The 24,208-nt window shown below is 33.2% G+C and overlaps 1 protein-coding gene across 1 annotated transcript in view; it reads right to left on the bottom strand.

Annotated features, from left to right (window-relative positions):
* The window catches only part of LOC149904989 (terminal nucleotidyltransferase 5C), a 186,871-nt gene that overhangs the window by 138,088 nt on the left and 24,575 nt on the right, over nucleotides 1-24,208 (bottom strand). Inside the window, exon 2 of the mRNA XM_090106722.1 lies at nucleotides 19,203-19,600. Within this exon, the coding sequence (XP_089962848.1) occupies nucleotides 19,203-19,541 (339 nt within the window). The 5' untranslated portion in view covers nucleotides 19,542-19,600. The remainder of the gene's footprint in view (nucleotides 1-19,202; nucleotides 19,601-24,208) is intronic.

Genomic DNA, 24,208 nt, shown 5'->3' with positions numbered 1-24,208 from the left:
TTTTTAGTATTAATGAATATAAATCATAAATACTCGATGTAAACAATTAACTAAAATCGGTTGTTGCGTGCGTTTTATGCGAGTTTAAATTTAAATTATTATCAACATATACAATCTTATATATAAAAATGAATCGCAAAATGTGTTGGTAAGCGCATAACTCGAGAACGGCTGAACCGATTTCGATAATTCTTTTTTTATTAAATTCCTTGAAGTACGAGGATGGTTCTTATGTAGAGAAAAGGTAAATATGTACCACGGGCGAAGCCGGGGCGGACCGCTAGTAGAAATATATAAGTAGATAGATATTATATTCAGAAAAAAATTCATTCTCTCTTAAACAGTACTAAAATTTTATTAGACATCGTTAGTTATTAATAAGGTATAAAATCCCGTTTAGACTGTTTTAAACCAACGTTAATAAAGTAAAAATGCTTCTTAATTTTATTTGGTAGTATACTTTATGAGATATGAAAAGAAGACAGCATGAAAAGGGGCTCAGTTGACACGGTCCACAAAGGGATGAAGGGAAACGCTTACATTGTAAAATCTGTGTATTATATTTAGATTATTAGAAACTTTAATACACTTTTATTAAATGCCCTAGAAAGATTTTGTGAGCAAGTGAGTTTTTCTTCTTTTTCCTTTGGATGAAACTACACATAATATGTAACTTGAGTGATATTTTATAATCGGGTTTTAACACACTTTAAACGAGACATTTAATTCAAACTTTGAACACTTATTAAGGACCGGCAATACAATAATTTAATGACCTGTTTATCTTACTAATCACAATCAACAAAGGAAAAAATGGTTGCCTGTAAAGTCGGTTTTACGGGCGAAGATTTTACGTGACAACGTCTTTTTCTCGGTAGAATATTTATGTGCTGCGCGCGCGGCAGACCGCGGGCCTCTCTCTCGTTCGGTGACTCATCGTAACGTTACCGAGCGTTACACTTTTTCATAAGTGACTCCCAGTCGCAACCTAATTTAAGACGTTGTCACGTCAAAAAAACTGTGATTTTTATCTAAATTTATTTTGTTAAGAAAGGATGTATCGATCTAAACATAATAATGAAATTCAATAGCCTGAATAAACATATCATATGACCAGCTAGTAATTATTCTAGTGAGATTCACTCCATGGCGTCTGTTGGGCGGTACTCGGATAAAAAGCAGTTCATGTCATTCAGGTCAACCTATTTACATATAAAATAAGGCTTAGGGGTTTTTCAATTTTATATCCTAGCATAGTATAATACATTATAAATTAAAATACAAAGGCAAGTCTAATTATAAAAAATAGACATTCTAGTTCAATTTTTTTTCCTCTAAATACTTCAAAACCTATATAGTTGAATAAGCGAAGGAATGAATGTTATTTGCGTCCACAAGTATTTGGGATCTCACGCCCTAAAATCCTACTCAATACATATTATATCCAACACAATCCCCTTTTCAACGAAACTATTTTAAAGTTTCGACTTATTTCATTCACGTACTAAAAGTTACCAACTGAAATTACTCGCAGAATTGTGTATTTTACATACTAAATACCGTCACTATTCTCAAAAATTTACATATTATAATAAAAAAAGGTACAAACTTTCCGATAAGTTTCCAAAAAATGTCTAAAAATTTCGAACTGTCGCATTTTCGTAATAAAATCGTAATTTCGGTTCAGATTAAAACATAAATGTCATTTTCATTAAAAAAAATACATTTTTAATTCATTTTTCTTACACCAAAGCAAAATCTTATTTTTATCCTGACTTAAATCAAAATAAAACAAAACCATACCTATGTATTAAAACTTAAAAATACATACTAAAAGTTACACGTGTAGCGAAAGCACCGTGAGATAAATATAATTCAATTTTATCAGAATGTTATGCTTCGTGCATTTCCCAGTACCGTCGTCTGTGAAACCTATCTGTGGAAAAACTCAATATTTACATAGAAAAGGTAATCCGTTTTGACTTTTAAGTTTTATTTGCGGACTATCAATTTCTGTTTCGGGAATCGTTAAGCGTATATATTTTCCTACTAGCTGTTGCCCGCGACTTCGTCCGCGATTACGTCGTTTTTCGTCATTCGTCGTTTAAAAAAAATACGTGACACTTTATTTTTGAATGTTCTTAATTATTGTCTCTTATAAAATTTAACTACATTAAAATTGAACACTCTGATAAGAAAATCTTAAAATCTGAAGAAAACATGAATGAATGTGATTTAAATTCTACATTACTTAGTATTTCAAATAATAATCTAAATTAAATGTAGATTAACAGTTTGAGCGCACCATTATAGAATATGTACCTAAGTATTAAATTACGTTAGTTTACATAGTAACTTTACTAAAAACACGATGACTTTCTTTCGCGCTCGGTACCACAAACTAAGCATGTTTGTGGTACGTGGCCCGCGTCACTTGACCCCCGCGAGTTCCCCTCCGTTGCTATGCGAAAATACATTCGTTGCTCTACTGTAGGAAAAATTGTAATACTGTGGCCTGGGCGTTATAACACGTCCAGGGAGTTCCTGAGTGCCGATATCACCATCTTGAGGAAAAGCTTCTAATGTCGATTTAAAACTGCATACATACGAATTAACCTGTTCTAAAATTGTGAAATGAGTTCAGTTTTAAATTTGAGAAATATTGATTTCTTGTATTCCACTATTCGTTGTAGTCGAATAAAAAATATATTTGAACAAACTTAGGTTGGCCTTCAGGCAAAAGGGATCCTATCAAATGGTAAACTTGACCTTGTATCTTAAAAGTAAGCATGAAAGGACCTTCTGATAATTATTGAGCACCAAAGGATCATTTGAAACGCACTACTATAAGAGCGAATATTGTCTAATAACAGTTTAGATTGCACAGCAGATTGTTCCTCTAAAAGTAGTGATTTCAAAGGTTCCGGTGTATCTTCAAACGAAAGCCGACTCCTTACTCCACTTTAAAGCATTACAAAAAGAACATACTACGTTAATATCGCCTATACAGAAGATGATCTGTAATAAATTGTGAGGTTATAAGCAAACCCACTTTTATATTTGTCGGACCACACCACCGAATTCGTAGATTGTTTACCTATAAGTCATTAAGACTATGACGAAATCTGTCTGCAGTAAGACGGGCCTCTCGCTATTCGTCCGTTTCCAGGGACCGAATAGTTTCAATTCTCAATCTTTCATTAAACAAACTTATTAATCGTTCTTGTCTCTAATAATTGTAATATTCGCGTCCCTACTCTAGTCATTGCTTATGCTCATGTTCATCTTCAAGAGCTCGAATAATATTACGATGGACCCTATCATTTGTCAAACGGTCTTCATATTGAGTAAAGTTTCAGATTCTCGAGATAAAATATGACTGTCGTGATCAGTAGTGAGACGTAATTCCCTCTCAGTGAGGGTTTCGGTCTCACGGGATAGTACAATATGCCGTTTGCGATCAGCTGTGAGACGTCATACCCTCTCAGTGAAGGTTTCGGTCTCACGGGATAGTAGGGGAGACCGGGTTTGGTTGTCTCACGGGTTGGTTGTCACAGCGGTCTTAACACAAAACTGAACTATCGAATAAGTCTGTTGAACAGCGTGGCAAGAGCGATACAGTGACAACGCTGTCCCCACTTCGCGTCAGACCGCCCCGATCTGCCGTGAGGGCCTCACACGTGTTTATTGTTTTCGCACAGATTTTTGATGATAATATGAGGACCGAATATGGTCCTCATAACATCACTTTTTGTGAACGAAACGACAGCGCGGTTTAATTCAATGCCAACACCATCAGAAAAAAGGAAATATTTTTAATTGTGAAAAAATATTATGATTTACACTATTAACACTATTTTAACATAAAATATATTAAGTCTGTGAGTGTGTAAAAATAAATCCAGCTAATTACACATCAAACTTATGTTTAGAATTAGGTATACGACATGAAAATATGTTAATTACCAAGCAATAATAATACAGATAAATACTGAACATAAGTAACTATAATAGTTAGTATTAAGTAGTATTAGTTAAAATATACTTTGACTACTTTGGCTGTTAGTCAAAGTTTATTTTTACTAACAACATGTAAATGAAGTTCAAATTATCTTGCTCAACTCTGCTCAAAAATTTGAGGGTTTTGTTGGAACTTTAATGTGTCAAAACTATGATATATCTAAACTACGATACAACTTGCATGCGGAAATGCTCATTATAATTGTGAATCTAAAGAATAACTAATAACATACTATTCAATTTTATTGAGCTGATGAATATATTTTGCCTGAAAGAGATCACCGTCGCCTAATAAGTATACTGTGTTTTCTTATAAAATCGTTACATAATTTATTTTATCTACTAAATTTTAAAAAAATAAGTTGTTTTTGTTATTTTTATCTAAAAATGAGCTTGAGCTTATACATATTTAGCAAAAGTATACATTAATTTTTTTATAATTTCAGGACCGCAACTTAAATGGGGCGCTCGGAAAATATGCCTATGGGTTATTAATAGAGAAATGATACACAACAAAGTTATGTTGGATCCATTTTATTTATAAATAATGAAAATGATATATTTATAAAATATAAAACATATTATGTAAAATGATTAAAAATAAATAAATGAAGCAACTACGATTCAAAGAAAACATCTTTTTCAGTGTGAAAATGCTCTTAGCAATCCTGGATGATGAACTGTATATCATGTACTCTGATCCCAGTACAGTCGGTACCTCGATAGCCATAACGATAAATATTATAATCAGATAACCGCAAAGTCAAAATAAAAACATTACTTGTACAGTTGTGAGTGCAAAATTTACGTTTCATTTGGCAATAACATTTTTTTCGGTACTAAAACGTAGTAGTTTGATATGTGGTTGGCTGCCCCTCCTCTCCTTCCTGAAAAATATCCTCCAAAATTTCCCGAGATACTTCCAATGATTGAACCATTGGACGTTGGACATTAACTTCAGTCAAAAATTGACGAAGCGGATGATTACTAATTTCCACTTAATCCTCGCTGCCACTATCTTTATCATCAAATCATCAATTTTCAAGTGGTGTTGTAAAATTGTCAGCAGAAATCGTCTTCCAAAGGCGATATAATTTTATGAGCATTGAATCTGTAAATAAAAAAATCAAAAGTTAACTGTAAATCTATAAAAAAAGCTACTTACAAATAAAATTTTATCAAAAACTACTGTTCCCAATGCACCTCAAAATCTTGTAAAAGTCATATATAAAAGAATTCATCATTTTATTATTTCATTCTAAAAGTGTAATATAATACCAACAAAAAACATGAATTGCTATCATTATAAAAAATAAATACCTATAAGTAACAACTTACCTTTTGTGGGAACGCATGATGGTGAAAATTCACAAAACACGAAGATTGCATTTGATATTTTTGGTTTTATGGCATTCAATTGCTTTATAAATATCACTACATAGTATAAAAAAAGTCGCTTTCTCTGTCCCTATGTCCCTTTGTATGCTTAAATCTTTAAAACTACGCAACGGATTTTGATGCAGTTTTTTTAATAGATAGACTGATTCAAGAGGAAGGTTTTAGTATATAATTTATTAGGTTTTAGACAAAGCGGACGAAGCCGCGGGCGGTAAGCTAGTAAATTTATAAAACACGAAGATTTTTAAAATTGTAACTAATGAACACAATCAATATTAGATTAACTGTAGATAATGGTGTCTAGTTTTACTTAAAATAATAAACATCTACCCTCACTTTAAAAAAATGTAGTATATTTATTATTTACACGAAATATACCATGGGAAGGGAAGATATTATGGGTTAAAGAGTTAAATAAATAACATGATTATATTTGAATTATTAATTTTCAACAGTGTTAACATGTAAATTGATTTGATTTTTACGAAATCTCATAGATGGCGCTGTTACAAAATGAACATTATACAACTTACATTCTTTAAACTATGTTTTTCTTCCCAAGTTACTTAAATGGCATAATTTTTTAACCGACTTCATATAGTGTCAATCTAGATATTGTCAAACAACATTTATATATTATGCGTCATTTGATTATTAATTTTCAATAGTTAACGTGTGTTTGATTTTTATACCACTTCATAGATGGCGCTGTTTCAAATTTGTCTTTATACTGCTAAGATTCATTTAACTGTTTCTCTGCCAAAATTACATAAAGGACGTAGTTTTTATAGTGTAAAGCTAGATAATAGCATGGCTTACTCAAAAACAACATTTAAACATGAGTCTTTAGTTTGTACGTTGTCGTAGTATAGAGAATACATAAGAAAAATAAAGGTTCACAGCTCCTTCCCCGTAGGTGATAGCTTGATAATATGTAGCCTATAGCCTGACCCGACCTGTTAGTAATATTCATGCAAAATTTGAAGTCAATCTATACAGTACTTTTCGAGATTAGCCAGGAAATACATACAGACAAACAGACAAACAGACAAACAGACAAACAGACAAACAGACAAAAATTCTAAAAACTATATTTTTGGGTTCTGTATCGATTATAGATCACGGCCCAAGTATTCTTTTAAAAAAATATTCAATGTACAGTTTTGACTTTCCTACGATTTTATTATATGTATAGATAATTATTATCGGGACATTTTTATCAATATTTTAGCTTCTTTTATATGCAAAAATGAACTAAAAATTACATCTGGATTCTGCTTTTTCAAACTTTTTTACTGGGTGAAAATTAACGCCATAGATTAGTTTGGGATCGCACGAAACTATTTAGTATGATATGGACGAAGTCGCGAGTAACAGGATATACAGAGCTAGGATTGCATTAATCAGTTTTCATTTTGTTGTTTTCACTGATTACATTTATAACTAACTGTGCCCCGCGGTTTTAGCCGCATGACTCAGCACCTATTGGCCTTAGCGTGTAAATGAAAAGCCTATAGCCCTCCTCTATAAATATCTAATGTGAAATCATTTTTTTCTAATCAGACCCGTGATTCCTGAGATTAGCGCGATCAAGCAAACAAACAAACTCTCCAACTTTATAATATTAGTGTACACGGTCAATATTTAAAAAGCAAACTGCTACCATAAAATAAACATTATTTATACGCAAAAATATAATATTTAAACGCTGCAGATTTATCACGGACAACTATTACTATTTTTATTCATAATATCGAGTGTTGCAACAGGTATTTTTATTTTTATTTGCTCAAAGCTTTAGTGTTGTGCTTTTGCCGTTATTGGATAAAATATTTTCTTTGTTATTACAACGGAATCGAATAAGGCGCGTAATTGCGGTATAATAAATGTTTTGTTTTCAATGTTTAGGATTTAAACAATATCGATTACGAAATAGAAAACTGTATTATAACTCTAAGATGATTTTGTTTGGAGACGCATCTCTATCTATACTAATATTATAAAGCTGAAGAGTTTGTTTGTTTGTTTGAACGCGGTAATCTCGGGAACTACTGGTTCGATTTCCAAAATTCTTTCGGTGTTAGATAGCTCATTTATCGAGGAAGGCTATGGTATATATCATCACGCTACGACTAACAGGAGTGGAGGGGGTGAAACCGCGCGAAGCAGCTAGTCTTTAAGGCTTATACATGCGCTAATAACCTTGACCATACTTGACGGATCTCAAACCTCTCCCGCTGCACCTTCTTTCTTCCTCGCATTTTGTATTTAAAAAGATACTAATCAGTGAAACAAAAAATCCTCGTCAGGGACTGTTGTGTAACTGATAATTTATTATTATTATTATGAGCCATGGCTGTCCCACTGCTGAGCAAAGGCCTCTCTTCCCTCAATCCATTTCTCCATTAAACATAAAATTTTCAGAGCTCTAAGTCAGCAGGTTACGAAGTTTATAGAGAATTTGCGGAAAAATCGATGACCACGGCACATTTTTTTTCTAGAAATCTATTAACTTTGGAAAAAAGTCCTCGCGAGCAATTAAAGATCAAAGACCATCCTATTTTATATATTTTTTTCGGTATTGTGCTTTATGTTGTACCAGACTTTATAGAGGTTGAACATAGTCGAAATTGCCGGGTAACGCCTTAATAAATCTCTTCAATGTAGTAGAGAGAATGTAGATATCGTATGATTAATGATATCCCCAAAAATAAGATGTGTGAGTATATTAAAGTCAAATTGTGGGGCTTTATTTGAATATTAATGCTTTGAACATAATGCGACTTCTTATCCGAAATCTTTATTTCATCAGTTATTGATATTGCGTTGTATTTTTATTTTAACTAACATTTTCATACAAAACTGACAATGATTAATAAACTTTGAATATCATATTCACGTTATAGGTAACGAGACGAAAATTCTAAACAAAAACTGAAAATAATTATCTACTAAACGAAACATCTTAAGTGAAGGCCAAATTCCGAACTCAATAACACGTAATGTAATTAAAACTTTCATAATAAAATGATCATTATCGTTAACGTGTTACAAACAGCTTACATCATATATTATTAAGTTTATCATCAACTAGCGGTCCGCCCCGGCTTCGCCCGTGGTACATGTTTACGTTTTCTCTACATAAGAACCATCCTCGTACTTCAAGGAATATAATAAAAAAGAATTATCAAAATCGGTTCAGCCGTTCTCGAGTTATGCGCTTACCAACACATTTTGCGATTCATTTTTATATATAAGAAGATTATGTTAGCGTTTAGCAAGTCTGAAGAATTAAATCTGTACATCCTAACAGTAGGATATTATGGACGATGAACATGTACAAGAGAATATAACACATTCAAGGTCTTTAAAAATTAATTATTATCACATCATAGTAGAAAAGGTGAATAATTGTAAAGAATTTACACAAAGATTTAATCGAGTAAAACAAACTTTGTACCTATTACTTACTTAATTAATGATCATGAAAACTTTTTTGACTTATCGCATAGAAAGAAATTAACACTAAAGAGAATACATGCATGATGCATGTAGCCTAAATTTTAAAAGATATACTTAAATCCTTAAATAATACCTAATTTATTTAATGATATAAGATATCATTAAATAAATTAGGTATTAAAGAACAAATCTAATACCGGATATATTCCGGACACGATATTACAAGACAGTACCTACTGGAACATTTCGTATGGAAACTCCAATAACACAGGTATTTCCGTTCATAATTTTAATTGTTCGTATGACATCTAGCCTTGTAAGGATAGATGAATCTTATAACAGATCCGGGAGTCGACGCAAATATTAGTATGCAAATCAATAGTATCGTATGTCAGTATTATTACGCATTCTTGACGATCAATCACGGCACTTTGTAAAAACTGTCGCATGATGACGTAACAAGATAAATCTACAGGTAAATACAACTAATATAAAGCTGAAAAGTTTGATCAGTTGTTTGTTTGAACCCGCTTTTCTCAGGAACTACTGGTCCGATGTAAAAATTGATTCCGTGCTAGATACTCAACTTGTAAAGGAAGGAAATAAAACATGACCTACGACGTAGGTGAGACCGCGGGGCACCACTTGTATAATATGCCTGTCTAAAACAGTAAACGGAACAAAACTATGTCTACATCTATATTTAGCTCTTCGTTGAGTGCAACTCAAACCGACACTTAGCACTCGCTAACTATTACAACAACAGTACTTTCATATTCGAGCCGTGAACTTTACTCTCCACAAAATAGTATCATCTTATTCCACCTTGACATAAAAATGTCGAATGTAAGGCAGCAATCGAGTACTCATCTTACATCATGGTACATACGCCTGTCGACACTGGAGGCGCTTATTCTATGGAACATCTATTTACTGGTAACCAATAGTTACCAAAAGCGGCAGCTTAATAATTCGTATATTATTTTTTCGTATTCGTAGCTTATTTTTAATTATACACCGATAGCTGGTTTGTTTCCTCTGACTTCCCAATATTTTTTTATAATTAAAATAATATGTATCTACTGTATATAAACTATTTTTAGTTTTACGAACCTGTAGAAGAAACGTTATTTTTGATTCACCTTTTTAAGTTCACATCAAGCTAAAAGTTAAGGCTAACTAAAATTAAGATTTGAACTAAAATAATCATTTTAAATTGGACATTACGAAAATAACTGAACGTCAATTAAGTTCCAATGGTCCGGGAGCCAGCAGCAGATTTTATGACCAAGTTCCTCTCAAGCGGTAATTAGTAAAATGCATCAAAGTATAGTATTATGAAGCCTCGTGAACGTCAGCTGGAGCTCGGTTGGGGGGAAGAGCGGTTGTAGCCTCCCGTATCAGCTGACGGTTTTTCCACCAAGATACAGCCAGCTGACATATATATTTATCCACAGTTACATATAAGCTATCATCAGGTAAATTTTTGTTTGAGAGGAAATAACGCAAAATAAATTTTTCTTTAAATTTAACTTTCATGTTCGAGGCACCAGCTGACGTATAATACACCATGTTGTAACCAGCTGACTATTTTTTTTCGTTGAGATATTGGGTTAGCTACAATTTGACAAATTTTTAGCTGAGAGGAAATGAATGAATGAATGTATTTTTTTTCCTATGTGCGTGGGAGGCTACAACCGCTCACCCCCCCAACCGAGCGCCAGCTGACGTTCACGAGGCTTTATAATACTATACTCTCATGCGTCTGACGAATTATCTCTTGAGAGGAAATAGTTAACCAAATTTGCACCTGGCTCCCTAACCACAACAGTTCACAAAATACAAAGAACTAAAAAGAAAAACTTGTAGTTATTCTCTGTAGAGCTGAACTTTGAGAAGTTGAACGCGATATAATATTACAACAACAAAGTTAAATTTCAATTACTTCATACATCTAATCGTATCTTCTGGTATCAGGTTACATTAGCCTTAACATTTTCTAAGTTGTTTCTAACATAAATAAACATCATAGGAATTTTATATATTTACTAGCGGTCCGCCCCTGCTTCGCCCGTGGTACATATGAAAAATAGATGTTGACTTACCCGATATGCACAGAAAATTTCACGAGAATCGGTCCAGCTGTTTTGGAGGAGTATGGTAACTAACATTGTGACACGGGAATTTTATATATATAAGACTATTTGAAATCGCTAAAAAGCTCTTCAACAAACAACATAAGGTAGTAAATAGGTACAAAAATAAAGTATTTGTTATGAATATAATAGGTATAAGCAATGGTCATATAATACTCATATATATTTTTAAATATACAAGGGGATCAGTGGTGAAGGCCTCCGAATTGAATAAAAAAATTGGAGTTTCAAACTAGACAAGTGAACATTCATAGTATTTATACTATGGAACATGGCTAGACGGATTATGACCTTTGCCGGCAATAAATAAGCAAATAACAATATTGATAATAAAGCCGCGCTTATTTTCTTCACTTACATCAGTAAGAAACATAGGAATGAGGAACAAAATGAGAATTACTTTCGCAAGTATAATAAGGTACAAATGCTGCAATATAATTCGAAGCATTTCAGTTCAGGCGTTACAAAATCTCACAGGTTCGTGCACTAACGTTATCAACTCGTAATGTATGCACATAAACAAATAGCTTACGAAATGTAGGTATCCCTTTTAGTACTAAAATATAAGATTTTAGTAAGCAAAATATTAATTTAGATGAAGTGTTGGAAATACGTTTATTTAACGGGTCGTTTATAACTTAAGAACTGTTTCACGGATTGCTGTGATCTTTTATTTCAGAACTAGATTTTGACTCGCGTTTTCAAAGAAAAACCCGCATAGTTCCCGTTCCTGTGGGATTTCCGGGATAAAAAGTAGCCTATGTCTTATTCTGGGTCTTCAGCTACACCTACATACCAAATTTCATTGTAATCGCTTCAGTAATGCGTGAAAGAGTAACAAACACCCATGCAACCATCCTCACATACTTTCGTATTAGTCACATTAGTAGGATTTAATAGATTAGTAAAAAAACTGTAGAAGATTTTTATTTTGTCAAATTTAATATTTATTTATTCACGAAACAAATAATTTAATCTTTTTATAATTTTAGACATGGGTAGCCCCGTAGTTAATACGTGTTTTAATTAATACATATTGTAATTAAAACAAAGGCAACAAATTTTAACAACAATAAAACACTAAAAATTTAACGCTTACCGACCACAATTAAATGTTAACGAACCTTTTAGAATAACTCGATATTATAAAAAACGAATTATATTGCACATTGTACCTATAAAAAAATAATTAATAAATCCTTTGCGTCGTTTGTTAACATCTCAAGCTTAATTTCGCGGCATTGTTTGTGGCTATACGATGAGATGTAGTTTTTTGTTCATCCTTGTGAAGGAGTAATAAACACACATCAAAATTTTCGCATTTGTATTTTTGTTGTATGTAAAAATAAAATTTAAAAAAGGTCATCGTTCATTACGAAACGAATAGGATGGGCTTCAAATTTGTTTTTTTTTTATACAACAAAAAAAAATACAAGCACCTGACGCCATGTTTTTATATAAAATATAATATATATGTATTTTTTATTATGCTTGTTGAACCAAACATTCATGGTTGAAGATTTTCATAGATCATCATGAGACGCACAAAGCTATTTTTATACATGCGATTTGTCCAGTGTATATTTATTTCTTTAGATATAAAGATTATTAATTGCGTAATTTAACGTGCAACTGACAATTTTTTATTTAAAGAAAAATAAACACGGTGATACATGTAAACTGTAATAAATTATAAATCCATGGTTTAATTGTTTTGTTTTATTCTTAACAAATCTTAAAAAAATAAAATTCTCTAAGAAAAGTTGAAATTATAAATTAATAACCATGTGCAAATCAACCTCGAACTAAATTTGGGTGCGCCACATCTGACAAACCCAAAAACAGCTATACATTTTCATATATCAGGTTTATAATGCAGAAGTCGTGATTTACTCCGCGCGAAATCCACGCCAGGTTTATTACCCTTCATTATAATAATAAGCGTTAAAACCAACAATGTTAGACAATGGCACGTGAAATCCCATTTGAGCATCTGTAGGCACGATTTACAATACGAAGGTTTAAAAGAAACCAAAGAGAATGTATGGTAATCTCTAGAGAAGGCCAGATCATCAATACTTTTCTGAACAAAACTTAGCAGCAATTCTATAGAACTATAATCGTTAAAATCATATGAGCTGTTTGTAATAAAATTGTTTCTTGTTTTGCTCTAATTGGTAATTCACAGTTACTAAGTATGATAATAGTATCATAATTTTTCTTTTAGCGCTATTAAATTCCAATTTATTACTTCCCTAAATGTTGTTTTCTTAATAGTTAATGCTAGATTGTTTATTGTCATTAAGGTATGTAACATTTAGTAAACAGAAGCCAAACTAATACTAAACTATCAATTTAATCATGTTTCCAGACATGTTCACTTAACAACGGAATACATCGATTTCTTGCTCACATTTAACCTATACACGAACGACATTAGATATTTACGGCTCTGGAAGAATTCTCAGTTCGATTGATATAATGCAACCCACCTGTAATGTACAGAATGTCTAGCATACTGCAGTCAAAATAGATTATCATTTAGATATGTCCTAGTTAACAAATATAATGCAAATTACACTTTATGTTTCGCGAAACAAACGAAATTATCGTAAACAACGTAATCTAGTTAGAATCACGTGCGACCCTCGGGTTCTATGACCTTAAATATGCTGAGTCAAGGTCCAAACAATGACTTGGGTGGCTTCTTCTAATTGACACATAAATTATTACTTAATTATTTCGGCTCCATATTATTATTGCATTATCAAAGTCTTCGTAAGATCTGTTTACTCCACTTGATACGTTTGATATTATGTTTTCAACAAAAGGCCAAGCTTTCAATATTCCATCGCGGCTCAAGTCATATTTCCACTGAACAGACGTAACGCATCTTATTACAGTGAAACAAAACTACCTAACGTCAGTTAATTGTGAAGGTACTTCCCCGATGTCAATCACACAGTAAAAACTGCATGTCATCTTAGCTTCAGATTTCGTAAAATACCCGGAACAAGATTAGTAGACGCATTCCATTATGTCGTCAAATAAAGTCTCAATTTTTACATATAATGAAAAATGCATTTTAGGTCCATACTTGTACAAACACTAATTCTTATGGTCTAAACTCTAAATGCTGGTGATATAAGATATGCGTCAATTTTTTAACGTCTCTCCGTGTAATATAAATTCTTATTTTATATTCGTATTCAAATGAAAAACTCAATTAAAGCAACATATTAACTGACTGAAGGACTGAGATAAGAAAGTGAAGGGTCGAAAACGGGAATAAAAGCAGTCCTTTAAAAAGAAAATAATTTAAGAAGATTATACAGCTTCAAATTTTTATACATGTTTATGTTTAGTTGAAACCACCACTGGATAAATATTCCAATCTCCAAGTTAATGTTATTAATTAAAGTTCTAAAACTATTAATAATTGTTTAATAGCAGACAGTGAAGCGAATTTCCCAAAAATAACCGATGTAATTACTATAAATATAAAATAAGCTTGATATCTCGTAAACAGCTCGGAGCAATAGCTAACTCCAGTTAGAAGTTCCGAAGTTCTCCGTAGCATGCAAAGCGAAGACTGTTTAACCATTAATATTAATAACTCTCTACAACTTAACAGATTTTCATATTAAACTTGCTACTTGTTCTTGCTGGATACCATGTTTAAAAGGTCAGACAATTTGTGATGGTTTTGAACCGGTTTTGTAATGAAGCCACTCTATTCTCTTGGTGCTCAAACTAGCCGAAACGGACGCTTTCCAAATATAGGACAGCGTCAAATAGGTAATAATATACACCCAATCCTGACTTGTACCACTAGTTACCACTGGCCGTACTCGCAAAGTTTTTAGTTCACATTTTATATTACTATTTCTGTGAAAGCAAACGTATACATTTCAGACTTCAGTATTCAAGCGGTCATAAATATACAATGCCCTTTTATCATCGTATGGCGTAGTAACTATTTAGAAATCGTGATATAGTGTTGTTTATAGAATTCATATTTACATTTTGCGAAGCATCGAAGAATATATAGCTACTCTATAGTTATTTTTGTACAGTTGGAAAATAATTAGACTAACTGACAAATCATTTTTAATTTAAAACAATTGAAATAATTTATGTCAATACATTTAGATTCTTCCCATAGCATCTTGTCAAAACTTTTATCTCACATTGAAGAGTACAAAGTCGCTCAATAAAAAAGGTAAATCTAGGCTTCAACAGGCTCTATTTACAAGTGTAAACATTGGTCCATCATGCTCAGGCAAATCGAATAAAGAGTCCAAACAATGTCGCCCTTGAATACTACATCCGCCAACGCATATATCGATTTACACACACACAGTAAGGCTTCAGCACGTGCGTTCCACCTGACGTAACTCCATTGTCCACTCACCCGAATGTGTATTTTATTGCACAGGTGTAAGAAAGAGATTGCTATGAAATAATCATGTGTGTTACGGCGCTTCGGAGCGCGATCTATCTGTAATTAAGTGGATGTATTAACGTTGTGTTGACCTTGTCGAGATTCGTTTTCTTTGACCGAGTGTTTTGACTTAATGGCCAGATAATTTCACTATCAATAGCGATATTTATGTACTTCGCTAATAACAACTTTTGGACTTAGCGGAATGATTGATAATTACATTGTTATACTGTTGCTAATGAACAAATAATGAAGTAGGTATTGGCTACTAGCTTGTATCGAGGTATTTCTTAATGTGTACGCAAATAAATAATGTAAGTATATTTTTATTTACAATTTAACCTACAATGATTCCCTCCTTTTTTAAATAGATCTTAAACTATACTAAGATCAGGCACCAAACTTTCACAGATAAAAAAGGACACTGGTCAAATTATGCGCAAATTAGCAGTTAATCAAGGATCATATCAAATAACAAGACTGACATTTGATAATAATACTTGAACCTATGTAAATCCTATCTAGAAATGTTTACGAAATACATATTAGTAGATTATCCGTCGGGATTGCATTGAGACGTCAGTAATAACGTAATGATTGTAATCACGGGGTCCATTATCGGTTGTAGCAAGAGGAAATCGCTATCATTTGTGCGGAAAAAATGTGAAATTTTATTCTGTATGTAGCTTAATCTGATAGAACTTCGATAAGAAATTGTACAATTACGCAATTGTAAATAGTTTAAGGTGCTTAAAGTTAGTTTTTTTGATTATGTGAACTCTAAATTTTAATGGTTTATAGCCACCTAGATCGAGAAAAATGGCGCGAACTCGTGATCGTGTCAGAAGCTTAGACTTCTTTGTGGCAGAGCTAAATAATTAGTATTAGTAAATTTGGGTGAAGAAAGAAGTGAGGGATAATGTCTTTAATTTAATTAAAAAATGAAAAACGTTTGAAGTTAGCTGCTTATAGCTTCCAATTAACCAAATTTCTAGTCTACAATTCCTACTATACCTATATACACAATGGGCAAACGCATTATTTTACAATCATTAAAATATTAAACAATCTGCTATTAACGATAAATAAATTGTGTCGAAATTTTTAAAGATGTAAGTTTGCAACAAAAAAGGTCTATCACTTTTCCAAATTAATGTGAGCGTCATAAAAGCAGCCAAGGCAGTAGCATATTAATAAATCAAACAGATTGGTGCGCGTATGCTCAGGGCGTAAATAAAAAATAAAGAGCGAACAAAGTGCGGGATTTGTGGATTTGCATATTGAATCCTGTATCGGGGATTGGATTACGGGTTTCTGTATCTCCTAACGAAGTATTAACGTTCAAAGTCATATCAAAGTCAAATACGTTTCGAATGCCATAACTGGATTTCGTGAATTTCCTACATTTTTAACAAACGCTCCTACATTTTGACTTTTTCAAGTGTAACTTTTTTAGGCGCATTGAGAGTAAAATTTCAAGGTTGCGCCATGACAATACCGTCACGTCATGGAGCAATGCGACGATGTTGGTATCTTTGAATCTTGCCAAAGAAGTTTCACTTCTGACACCTGTAATCGCACGCTGTTTTTTGAAGGTTTATGTTGAATTTGATTGTTTTTATTACTTCGCATCATATAAATGAAGATTAAACTCAATCAGTATTAAAATTTTCACCAATTCTATTATAACTGGTCCACAAATGTAACATGCGTTTCATAGGAATCATTGTACAGGTGGCAAAGCGATAAGGCAATGTAAAAGCTTGTAATTGTGAGAACCGACACTCATGAGAACATTTTTTCAATTGAGACCGATTCTTAGATTTAGTTCTGATATTATGGATATTTATTTCGTAATAAACACGTGTATTCTGTAGAAATTATTGAGGGTGTACTAAGATATAAAATATTTAATAAGAAATGCTACTTGAAAGCCGATAAAAATGTTCTATAGGAGTTACACGGCGATATAACTATTCTACTACATTGCCATGACTATGCATAAGCCTACGTATAAAAACTAATTATTTTGTTATTTATAATAAAAATCATCAATCAACAACAAACATAATAATAAGACGACGATAAATAAATTGTTGCAGAGGAAGGAACATCTTCTGAAGTTACTAAAATTAAACATGTATTCCTATTGATATTCAAAACACATCCTCCCTGTGTTGTAAATAATTCTCATCTACCACTTCTCTTACCTAATAGTATGAAAATTAAACCACGTATAATTTATGCTTCAAAAAATCCTTCCAAACTTTTACGTGACGTTAAAATTAATCACAAATTATATCCATTCTATGGTGTAAACAATTTGCATTGGTACTCTTGATAAAATCTTATCCTAAAAATATCTGAAGACCGAAAAAAACATTGAGGCATTAAAAATATTAATATAAAAATAATGTTGTTTGTGTCTCCAGAGTTCCTTGTCGCTTCACTATAAATAGATTGGATCAATAAGTACATTTAGTGGGATCTTCCCACACTTAGACCGGTAAAACAAGAATAAACTAGATTTAATTATAAATTCCTGTACATAGAGCCTGTGGCAGGGCACTTTTTATTTAAAATGTGCATGGGAATATTTACATAGACATCGGGATGACAAGTAAGCAGCGATAACTTAGAGCATTAAACCACAGCGACAACATAGCTGATTTTATTATCCTGAATGGAATTTTCTGTATATAAAGAAGACATTTGAAGTTACATGACTAGAAACTCGTACATTAAACTAGTATGTTTCTATTTCTCAGAAGGTGCAGAAACGTACTTACCAGTTGAAATTGTATTATTTCGTTGCAATCTTAATGAATCGAGTGAATCTGCGAATAAATTAGATCACGCTGAGCGGGGCGATGAGCACCTGCTCCCGGAAAATAGTTGTCATAAATGGCATATTAAAATCAAGCTATTAGCTATCCCATACATTAGTATGAAAGTAATCGTTGGATTACCGGCAAAGCAATATGACATCTAGGACTGGTTTTATATATTCCAACATTTAATATTGATCCCGTGGGAGTCTGGATGACGACGATTAACAAATTATTCTTAGAATTAGAAAAACATTATCATGGGAATAATTTGTTCTAGACCACTTCCAAACGGCGTGGGTAGTGTTAAACCTACCGTGAATAATCTGTCAATTTATACCAGAATATTAAATTTGATGAAAGCGTCTATTTATAAAAGTACCATACCCTAGGCCTTCATCCACTGAGCCTATACACACTTCTGTTCAATAACACAATACATAACCTAATTAACGTCACCTCGTGATCAGATAATAACGATATATTGTGAACGTAAAACCTTATTCAGAAGAGAAAGGTAGATTTGATTTCACTTTGTTGGGAACGCAAGTGAAAATGAATTTTATCACCCCCGTCACAGGGTTGATATGGGTAAAATATCATCACAACGTTAATACATGTAAGTCTCTCAATGTATATTTAAGTCAGATTTAATGCGTAAAGGTGAACTTCTAAGGTATAAGGAGCTGAAACAGATTATTAGATTTCACAGAAAGACATACGATTTGTGCATTATATATCTGAATTCGGGAGATATGGCATTAATAATAAAGAAATATTGTTTCATATTTAGGGCGAAACACGTGTATACGGCACGTTTACGTGTACCTATAACTCATTAGTTGTAGATGATCCCGTAACGTAACACAAATAGCTTCCTTAATCAAAGCTTACCTGAACAACAGCGTCCAAAGCCATCCTCTCAATATCCACTCGGTAGTAGTTGAGTTGGGGCACATATCTCCTCCGCGGCCGGATGTCATCGTAGTACGCCACGACATCATTGATGGACACGACGGGACAATCGTCCACGGTACTGCAGCCACTGCTCACGCCGTCTACACCGCTGTCGGAGTCTCCTTCCCCCCCGAAACCCTCTTTAGAGTCCCGCCTGTCTCCATAACTCTTCTCCGACTCGTACGACTCGTGCAGATCATCCGTGACTATCTCCGGTATTTTCGTCATGTCGTATTCGTAGTCGACGTCGTCCACGTGCTCATCGATGTCAGCCATTTTGTTATGTAAACTTATTGTAACAATCCTTCACTACATGGTATGCCACTCCTGTCGCCCTGGAACAAATGTTTGATATAAGTATGGGGTAACAGAAAATATTTAACACTATGTGACCCACACAATTTGCGTATTTAATAACTTGCATTCTGTATTGTAATTAACTTGGCTAATGAGAAAAACAATTCAAATAATATAGTAGTATACGTATTCCAGACTAAGACTAGGTGGAAATAGCCAAAGAAATTGAGGTTATTATAAATTTAGCTGTACACAAGGAAGCATTCGACAAGCTTAATAAATCTTGGGTTTATGAGCTCTAAAATGCGCTTCCATTATAACAGAAGTGACTACTCAGAAATACTGTTCTTGAAGTAATAAGATTTTGAATAGACATGAATAAATCGTCTTAACTAAAACGGAAATATCTCAGAATATGATACGGGATCATGAAATTTGATATATAATTATTTGTTCAGGTAATCAAAACGAGAAGGACGTTGTGACAGGCCAAGTATTTTATCTGAAACGTAATACAGAAAAAAGAAGAGACCTTGTACTTATTTAAAAAGTTCTAGAGCTTCCCTCGAATATAAGGATGGAAAATTAACATTTATTGGAAGAACACGTTAAAATTATACGAAATCATAAAAGCAGCTTCAAATCAAACAAGACGACGAATCATATGACAACTTCCGAAAGGGTAAAAACAAATATGGCAGCCGTCAACTGAAGCTGAAATGAAGTGAAATTAACGCTGCTGCTAAACATTGGGTAGAAAGAAAGGTTAGGAAAAAGACGCCTAATAAATGACTAAAATATATGTCGAATACATGGTTGCTCCATCATGCTAATATTATAAATCCGAAGTTTGTGAGTATGTATGAATATTTGTTACTCTTTCACGCAAATTCTACTGATCCGATTACAATGAAATTTGGCACACACATAGTGGGTACCTTGGACATAGGATAGGTTTTATAACGGAAATCCCACGGGAACGGAAACTATGCGGGTTTTTCTTTGACTACGCGGGCGAAGCCGCTGCGCTGGCGGAAAGCTAGTACAAAATATATGCGGGAACCCATTCACCTATTAACACGGTTCTTCAAAATTTATACTGTTACTTTCGCTTTCATCTCAGCACATTCACCTCAGGTTACACCACGTGCATTGCATTTCATACATAATATGTTAATAATTCCTTATCTCATGTTACAAAAACAGAAATTACAGTGTAAATATGCTAACGATTTAAATGACTTTGTGATTCTTTTTCACTACTGGAAAGCAACTTGCTCTTTTCTTAATTTGATATTTATAGTTTTATAGCATTCATATGATTCAAATGCTTTATAAATAGGCAATTTTTAAAGAGTAGATAACATTCATCCGCGTCTTTCGCCTACGAGAGAGTTGAACTGGTTGAACGCTACGCAGGTTCGAACTTCGAAGCCCGCCAAGTGATGGAGGAGTATTCTTTAAAAATTTCCTATGTTCTTTCTTTTGAAAATCCGAAGCGAAAGCGTCATTATAAAAATCTATTGAGCTACAATTCAATGTCACTTCCATAGCCATCAAAGATTCTCGTTTAACTATATTGATATGTAACAACTAACATATTCTAATATATTCATTGATGTCCATATAAATTCTAGGGTGTACGGAAGCATTTCCCCATTACAATATGTATATAAATTTTTCATAAATACATAAAGATAACTTTTCGTTTTCACGCATCACTTGCCTTAAACATATTCAAATCTATACATACATTATGTACAACACGTCGTGTTTAATATTCTTGATGGATTTTTCGACGTAAACTTTCGGCGTAGGTAACGCTAAAATAATGACGTTTCCAATCCCTTTTATACATAAAATTGGGAACATACTTATATTTAGAAGCACAAAAAACACATATTATTCACCATACCTTTATTTATACAGAAAAAATAATTAACAAAATGCGACACTACGCGAAAAACAAAGCACATAGGTAACTAATTCGAATACATTCGAAATATAAAAAAAACATACGAATATAATTACCATCGTTCTAAAATCCAAACTAATTAAAAAAATACTGTTCTAATTTCAAAAACCCATAATGCACACCATTCGCCATTCGCTTTTACTACCCATTCACGAAATTTAGCTTCCAGAACGTCCAATATAGCTATCTCTTTATTGATCATGAAAAACATGTTCCGTCCCGCTCGCACCCGTTGCAACAGGTGCCCTATTATCCTATTTCCCATGTCAAGGGCAACGCAACAAGTGATGTTCCTGACCTGCACTGTTCAATTTTAGTACAAAAGATCAATGTATCATGTCTAAAGCCGTGAATATTTTTTTTTAATTTTGTGTTTTTAAAGCGCAATACACATTGAGCCCGCCGGGCCGCCGACATATGTCGGCAACTTTTTGTCGGCGGTCTAGTTGGCGGCTTCACTTATTACAAGTCGGAAAATTTGGTCGGCGGCATGTCGGCGGCTTGAGATGAGAAATTTATTTGGCAGTCAGTGATTGCCGTGTGTCGATAAAGGTTGTGTGGTTGTGTCATATAATTTTGGTGGTGTATCTTCGATAATTCAGTAAATAGAAATAATCTTAAAAATGGACGATGGCAGTGATCTGTTGATAGCAGCTTGTGGAATGTTTATTGCTTGATCGCTCCAAAGGGAACGAAGCGGTCGAGTGTCGCCGGGCAACTGAGCGCAGGCGTACCCAAGCCGCCAACATGTCGGCGGGTAACACGCGCGGGCGCATGTTGCCGACATGATTCTTTTCATACAGGCCGCCGGGTTGTGTCGCCGGGCTTTGTCGGCGGCCCGGCGGGCTCAATGTGTATTGCGCTTTGAATAACGCAGTTGTAAGTAATTAAAGTTTAAACTTTAATAAAAATTCTTATAAAAGATTTTTGCTGTCGTTAATGTTAAAATCTTTGGTTTTACAATGCTCTTTTGAAAGTATATTTATAAGTAATAAATGTATTTTGAAATAATTAAAGTACATAATTTAAGAAACCAAATTATTGTCTAATTTAGCTTAAGTATATTAGGTACCTATTAATATAATTAAATAGTTAAAAATCAAATGTCTGTTGTAAATAACGCGGTTTCAAGTAACGTCTTCAATACTAAATTATAATTGGCATAATAAGTTGTTCTTGTAATTCTGTTAGATTACATAAGTATAGAATTTGCTTCATTTATAATTAAGAAATCAAATGCACGCAAGTACGCAAATATACCTACGTTGTTTATCTGTCCTTAATTTTAATTAACACGGATTAAACTGTTGTTAAACAAAGAACAAAAGTATTTAAAATATTATTTATTGAACAGAATAAAGAAAGCGTATACATATCTACTGTTGTTTTCAAAATTATATAGAATGAGAAAGCCGAATGATAAAGAATGTCGATTAGTTATTACAAACTAAACCTGAAACATACACCTAAGCAAATCTATACTATTTATAATATTAATAAAGCTGAAGAGTTTGTGTGTTTCTTTGAACACGTTAATCTCAGGAACTGCTAGTCCGATTTGAAAAATTCTTTCGGTGTTAGATAGCCCATTCATCGAGGAAAGCTATCGCTAAGACCAACAGGAGCGGAGGTACGCGGGCGAAGCGCACTGCGCAGCTAGTAATTGAATAAACGTGAAATATCTCTCTTGCCTCAGAAGGGAACAATGGTCTAGTAATAAGGTGACAGGTATTGGCAGTAAGTAACTTTGTATAAAATGTTTACTCCTCGCAAAATCGTCATTAAAATACTAATAACACTTAAAGGCATAATTCCTTGCACGCCTTTCTAAATCTTCATCTCAATTACCATTTCAAATAGCAATTTCCATATTTGTCACGTCTTAAGAAGCGGTAATTTTAGCCATTAGTATTCAAATAATTTACTTCCAATTTAACGATGACACAGGCTAATCTATCAGAAATACGATACGCGCATACCACCTCATTACAACAATCAAACGTTGATTAGGAATATAAACCTTATGAATGGGCAATAAAGGGGTATATTGAAAGCGATTGCAATCAATCGAATACATTATTTGGCGTTGGGCCATACGCATTGCAATTTTGTGACGTGGAATGCTTCTAATGTGAAATTGTGTTACGATTAGTGAGGCTTGAACGAAAATTTATTTCTTACTCCATGCAGATTGCACGGTTTCTCATATAAATCCTCTTTGTTCTAAATATCTACCTATTTCAGTGATAGATTGAAATGTTCATTTGATGGATAATTGGTTGTTAGAATAAACAATGCTAGATATAAAAGTAGGTTACCTTATACGTTTTTATTCCACTACTACTGACCCACGCAATTTCGTCTTAAACAGAATATATTTTTCCGCTTTTGCAACATTTTTCACAACTGTTCCGCTCTTATTAGTATAAGGTATTGGTGTGATTTTATATTGCCTTCCCTGATAAGTGAAACGAAGAATTTTTCAATTCGAAACAGTAGTAACTGCCTGAGATCAACGAGTTCAACTGAACAAACAAATCTTCATCAATTTTATAAAATTAGTATCATAGCTTTAATAACAGGCTTTGGCTTAACAAACTAAACTCTAAATGATCTATTTTTTTTACTTAAGATAACTTTTACAATAGTTTTCAGGTACACATTTTAAGTA

Source organism: Colias eurytheme, chromosome 10, assembly GCF_061535395.1.
Source record: "Colias eurytheme isolate Ceu_HAF_F1 chromosome 10, ilColEury1 Martin Lab GWU primary, whole genome shotgun sequence".
Taxonomy (NCBI): Eukaryota; Metazoa; Arthropoda; class Insecta; order Lepidoptera; family Pieridae; genus Colias; species Colias eurytheme.
This window is presented reverse-complemented; position numbering and strand designations above follow the sequence as displayed.